Below are 6026 nucleotides of genomic sequence, written 5' to 3'. Positions count from 1 at the left end.
AATTGGACTTACACCACTTTCACACTCAATGGCTACGCAACTTCTTTTATTGGTCAATTTTGAATTAGACAAAGCATTGGTATTTTTTAAGATATTAAATATTAACAAATTATAGATAAAAAATTTATACTAAATTAATCACAAATTCGATATCTCATTTTATAAAAAAAATGACTTACACCACTTTCAAAATAAACGGTCCAAATGTTTCTTGAATAAATCATGCAATACTTTAGACACATTAAAACTAGATTTGGGTATAAACATCAGACTGACAGATTAATACGACGATCTTAAAAAGCGAATAACATAAAGTACATTATTATAGGAGAAAAAGAGTCGGCCAATCGCCTCTATTCGATCAGGCATCGAACCAATCGACGCACGACTCTAATTTTCCCAATCGTCATAAACACCAAACTGCCAATTGCCTACATTATTATTATCATTATTATTATTATTATTATTATTATATTTGTAATTAACTGACCTTAATAGGTGCACACGGGTATTCTGGGAATGCTGCTGCTACTGCTTTCGCACCTGCTTCGTTCGTATAATGAGATAATCCAACAAAGAACTCACGTCCTATAACGATTAATCAGATTTTAATAATCCATTTCTTACACTCTTATTAACCCATTTGCATTATTCCAAAAAGTGACAAAAAAAACAATTTGGCCCACATCACCAAAAATGCACATATTTGCGTTTTGGTTTTAATGACCAGGGAAATTTCCTGCATATATAAGCTTATGATGCAAATGAGTTCATAAAATATGCAAAATGATTCTCATAACGTGACGGTTTTAAATAACTACAAATAATATTTTAAACAAAATTTCATCCCCTATTCAAATTTAATAAGAAATAGTAGCCATTCTATTTAAAAAACTAAAAGTGATGTTCGTACCTTCATAAAAGAGTAATGGCAAACTGATTAAATAGAGCAAGCATGTCAAACAAGAGCCACGCCTAGATTGATAATGCGTTTATTTAACTTTTGACAACACTGAATCTATGTTTGATAGCACATTTTTGTGCAAACAACTATTTTCCACCTTAAAAAGTAATAAAACTGCGGCCATTTTTTATTAATGTGCCAGCAATTTTAAAAATACAACTCATAAAATTCAACCAATTTTTGAAGATTTAATTTAAAAAAAAACGTGATTATTAANTTTCTACGTCATTTTTTTGTCGGACATGTCTGTGGAATTCAGTACCATAAATTCCTGCTGAATAAATGGATTTCATATGAATATAAAAATAATATGTATAAAATACTCGCGTTTTTCCACACTTTAACAATTATTTACTATTGGATTATTTTTGCTCATAAGTTTGAAGCACTTTAGAACATGCACTTTCAGTTTTTAATTTTACTTCGTGATCCAGTAAACGATTTTTCACAAATGCTATAGTTAAATTATCCTCGGAAAGTTTCAATTGCAGTTATAACGCCATCATACATTGTAGGCAATGTTAGAACTAAATGCGATACTTTGTCTGTCTCTTCCAATTTAGCTCCTGCTGCCAATAAATCTGTGATCAGATCATCAAGAACCGTAAAATGCCTTACAAATGGTGTATCATCTTCTAATTTTAAACTTAATAATGTTTTTCTTAAAGCTAGTTGAATAGCTTTAAGTACTCTTTTGCTCATTTTTGTCTAAACTCTTTAAAATGTTTTTTGCTGTGCTTCCTGGTTTTGCGAATCCGAGAAATGAATCAGATAAATATTCTACTATTACGTTTTTTGCAATCCTTTCAGCTTTGATCCATTCAGCAGTTAACATATCCGGAGCGTCTTCATAAATCACTTCAATTACGTCATGTTCACTCATTATAGCACACACTCTCAATTTCCAAATACTATATCGTTCTCCACCGAAGAGTTTAATATTTCTCTTTAGTTTTAAACCTTCCATAGTTACTATTTATGTGATTAACGAACACTTCAACTACTTTTTACAGTATATTATCACTTAAAATAAGGTATGACTACAAAGAGTTCAATTAACACTTAATCACTATTTAATCAATCACTCAAAGGCTTCTAAAATGCACAGTCAATAAAAAACGTTCACTGGGCCCATAATCTATTAGATTATGGGTTAAATAAAAGACTTATTTTGATGCTTGAATAATGTTTCAATTTTAAACGGCCCTTTTGAGGGACGGTAGGCTCTTCCTCACTTCTAGTGATTTCGTTAGTGCAATCGTCCTTCCATCCATAATCCATAATCCAATATTTACAACTATTAAAAAGTACTAAAAACAAAAAATTGTTTACGTAGAAATATTGTGGAGAGTCTTTTCTACCTCTTGATTAAAAAATTAACACTCTTATAATTTTCATATAATACCTCATCTTTCCCAAAATGGTGCATTTTTACAAAAACAGTTTTGAGCAACTATACGTGATTGACCATTTTTGTTTAAGGATTCTGGTATATGGAACTCTATATAAGAATCATGTACTGGATATTGCAAAGAATTTGTGTTGTATAGCATAATTAAACCAGAGACTATATAATTATTACCTAACGCCTATTTATTTAATGTATAAAATGTACAGGGTGTTACATAATTTGTGATATAACCGAATAGAGGCTGATTCTATGTCAAAAATAGAAAATAAAATTTGCACATTTCAGGCTTCGTTCTCAAGAAACACTCAAGCGAGTCTCAACTCAGTGGACGTCACTGTATATCGTCTGTGTTCATGTTAATGATCGATCTTAATATCTTTATACTATTTTGGATAAATTGAATAACGAGAGCACAAAATAAAAAAAAAATGCTTATTATTCAGGAATGTTATTAACTCAAAAATTGTTGAAAGTGATGTGCATGATTTCTCAAACATTATTCTCCTNGACTTTTAAAACAAATTTTCACGTATGAATTTCTTATACGACTGACTGTCCTTGTATTTCCAAAAACGGAAACGCAATTTTGTCAAGTTTCCTAATAAAAGTGATCGTACCAACCGACTCATCCTATATATGATATCATAGTATGTAAATATACCTCTTTTAAGCGGGACGGTTCGCTCGGTCGTGCTATAAGTGCGATCCCATTGCAGACAACCGCGATGTCTTCGACGAAGGCGCATAGCGGCGAATTTTCGTCGAGCGGCAGTTCGACAACGTCGATGTCGAGCTCTCGCAAAAGTTGAGCAAGCGCCAAATGTTGAGTCCTGGCTTCGTTCAACGTGACCTCGCCTCTCGTACGTAGCGAAAGCGGGATTCTGCATAGAACTGCATGCGTATAACGATGGAGAGGCATCGTGCACCAAACGAACGATCAACTGGTCAACACTTTACCGAGTTCCTCTATTTTTTAATCACAACTGAGAGAAAATTAGAGTGTTCGCCACCGGGATTTCTTCGTCGTTACTTAATCGAAAGTGCTGCACCAAATGGACTGATTTCGAAACGGTTCAATCGTATCATAGACAAGAACCGACACTGTAGGTAAGAACGGAACCTAACAATAATATCACCGAGGAGAGATTACTAAAAAATGGCAGCCTTACGGAAACTCAAGGGCCAAAATATTTTTTTCGCCCTTTAGGATATGCCATGATGTAAAAACATAAGCTGTGTTCTTACGTATCCAATTGAACAACTAATCACGAACGCTTCCACTCGTCAGCCATTTGAGATTTCTAACCAATCACACTTCATATTATAACAGCGAATTTTAAAAATCGTAAACATATCAAAAATAAGTCTGGCGATATATAGCAAAGCTTCTTCATGTACAATTTCTTCTATAATNTCCTCTTCCCTCTTCCCCCCTGCTTCCTCTTTTCCCCCTCTGTCCCTCTCCCTCCATCTCTCCTCGTTTTTTGTGCTCCTTTCCGTTTCCTCGCCCCCGTCTTCTCTTTCTCCCTTCTTCTCTTCCCTCCCTGCCCTTTTCTCCTCGTCTCTCCTCTCCTCTTGCCATTCTCTCCCCCTACTGTCTCTCACTGTCTCCCGTTCTCCGTCCCATATCCACACCTTTCCCTCCACCGTGATCCTCCCCAATCCCACCCTCACCTGTCTCCCTTTCCTCCTCTCCTCGTCTCCTATCCTTCTCAACTTCCATTGGATCCTTCTCTCCTCCCATGTTAAGTCCTCCTCTACTCTTTCCCTCCTCCCCCGCAGCTTCCATTTGTTCCTCATCACTTCGACCTTCTTCTCTGTGCTCTCTAACCTTACCTCTATCATCCTCCCCCGTCCCCCCTCTCCTACTTTTCTCAGCTCTCTTGTTCCCTCCACCCCTCCTTTCACTCCTATCCTTGCCATTAGTCTATCCACTACCTGCTGTGCTGTTCCCTCTATCTCTGCCTCCTTTATTATTATATTGTTTCTTTTTACCTCCCTTTCCTTCCTCTCCATCTTTTTCTCTATCTCCTTCAGCCTCTTTTCCACCCCCTCTTCCCTTCCCACTTCGCTCCGTCCTTCCTTTGTCTCCCCTCCCTCCCTTCCTCTCTCCCTTTCCAGATTTCCTACCCTCTTTTCTATCTCCTCCACCTTTTTCTTCGCCACCTCTAGTTCTCTCATCTTTCTTTCTGCCTCTCCTAACCTTTTCTCCATCCTCTCTTTCTCCTCTCTCCATCTTTCTTCTCCTCTCCTCATGTCCTCCCTTATCTTTCCAACCTCCGCTCCCACAGTCTCCATCCTCTCCTTTATTTCTCCCATGTCCCTTCTCGCTTCTTTCCTCCATTCCCTCCATTCCTTCAACAACTCCTCCACGTTCCCCTCCCCCCCGCTCTTACCCTCCGGTGATCTCACCACCCTCTTACTTTTCCTAAACATCCATTCTTCCTCTCGTTCTTCCTGCCCTTCCTCTTCCGCCATCTCCCTTTTCCTTTTCCAAATTTCACTCAGATCCCCATAACTCCCTATCGACGCTCCCCTCTCCCTCATCAGCCTTTCGACGTTTGTTTTCCTGCCCCTTTTCTTCGCCTCCTCGTCTCCCCCCTCCACTTTTTCCTCTTTTCTTTCCATACTCCTCTTTTCCTCTTCTTTCTGTCCTACCTTCTACCTTTCCTTTCCCTCTTCTCCTTTACCAGCCTACTCGTCTTCGGTTTCTGTTCTGCTCCTTTCTATTTCCCGCCTAAACACTTCCCTCAATTCTCCCTGCTCCCGTCCGGTGTCACCACCGTCCCACCTTTACACTTCCCGCTCCTAACTCCTAACCGTCTGTCTCCCCCTTTCCCCACGCTCCTCTCCCGCCAACTGCTCTCTCCTGTCCCTAACCTCCTTTCGCTTCTCTCCCGTCCTTTTTCCTTCTACTCACTACACTTTTCCTGCTCCCCTATACTCTCTCCCTTATCCTCACCCCTTTCCTACTTCCACACACCCTGCTCTCTCACCTCGCCTCTCACTTTCCACCCTAAATTCGCTATCACTCACTCAGCTTCGCAAAATTCACTCCTTCACAATGAAAAGAATTTGTTGGTGAATTAGTATTAATCTCACCAATCTTTAATGTTTGCTCGACCTATTGCACTTCCTCTCTCTTTTCCCTTCCTGTTGTGTTCTACAATCAGTACTGAGATCAAAGATAAAAATTGTGCCTTTAAGATCCAAAATTCAGACCTGACATCTTCACATTTAATGCGATTTTACTATATCTAGAATAAACAGTTCTAATACACATGAAAACTCTTGATAACACCTATTTGTTAAATGATACAAATTACGCTACGAGACAACTGCTGAAAAACATTGAAGAGACTTTCAATATGCAAACAAATATCTATGAAAAAATGGACCGTTTATTTTGAAAGTGTCCATTTTTTGTTGTTTAGACAAAAATTAAAGGTCAACATAGTCAATTGAAAAATATAAATTAATTATGTGAAGTCTGGCAATGTTTCTACTGGTTTATCAATATTTAATTTGATTATATAAATTTCTCTTAGGCGAATTTATAAATGGACTCACACCATCTTCAAAATTATTCCATTATAAAAATCATTTAATATCAATTATGAAAAATTAAATATCATTTACAATGTTATCCAA

At 37.6% G+C, this 6026-nt stretch overlaps 2 protein-coding genes across 2 annotated transcripts in view; both read right to left on the bottom strand.

Moving 5' to 3' along the window:
• LOC108622733 (uncharacterized) overlaps positions 1-3774 on the bottom strand; it is a 6500-nt gene extending 2726 nt beyond the window's left edge. The window contains exons 1-5 of the mRNA XM_026811721.1: positions 3037-3774; positions 1655-1910; positions 1473-1545; positions 914-975; positions 491-588 (exon numbers count right to left, since the gene is read on the bottom strand). Of these exons, the coding sequence (XP_026667522.1) occupies positions 491-588; positions 914-975; positions 1473-1545; positions 1655-1910; positions 3037-3294 (747 nt within the window). The 5' untranslated portion in view covers positions 3295-3774. The remainder of the gene's footprint in view (positions 1-490; positions 589-913; positions 976-1472; positions 1546-1654; positions 1911-3036) is intronic.
• On the bottom strand, positions 3641-5003 carry LOC113464041 (trichohyalin-like). The gene is made up of 2 exons (XM_026811717.1): positions 3774-5003; positions 3641-3676 (listed from the first exon to the last, which is right to left on the bottom strand). Exons 1-2 carry the CDS (start codon positions 5001-5003, stop codon positions 3641-3643), a joined length of 1266 nt encoding a protein of 421 aa, XP_026667518.1.
• Between the last annotated feature and the right edge of the window lie 1023 nt (positions 5004-6026).

The sequence above is a fragment of the Ceratina calcarata genome, unplaced genomic scaffold (assembly GCF_001652005.2).
Source record: "Ceratina calcarata isolate Rehan_Ccalc_2016 unplaced genomic scaffold, ASM165200v1 scaffold113.2, whole genome shotgun sequence".
Taxonomy (NCBI): domain Eukaryota; kingdom Metazoa; phylum Arthropoda; class Insecta; order Hymenoptera; family Apidae; genus Ceratina; species Ceratina calcarata.
This window is presented reverse-complemented; position numbering and strand designations above follow the sequence as displayed.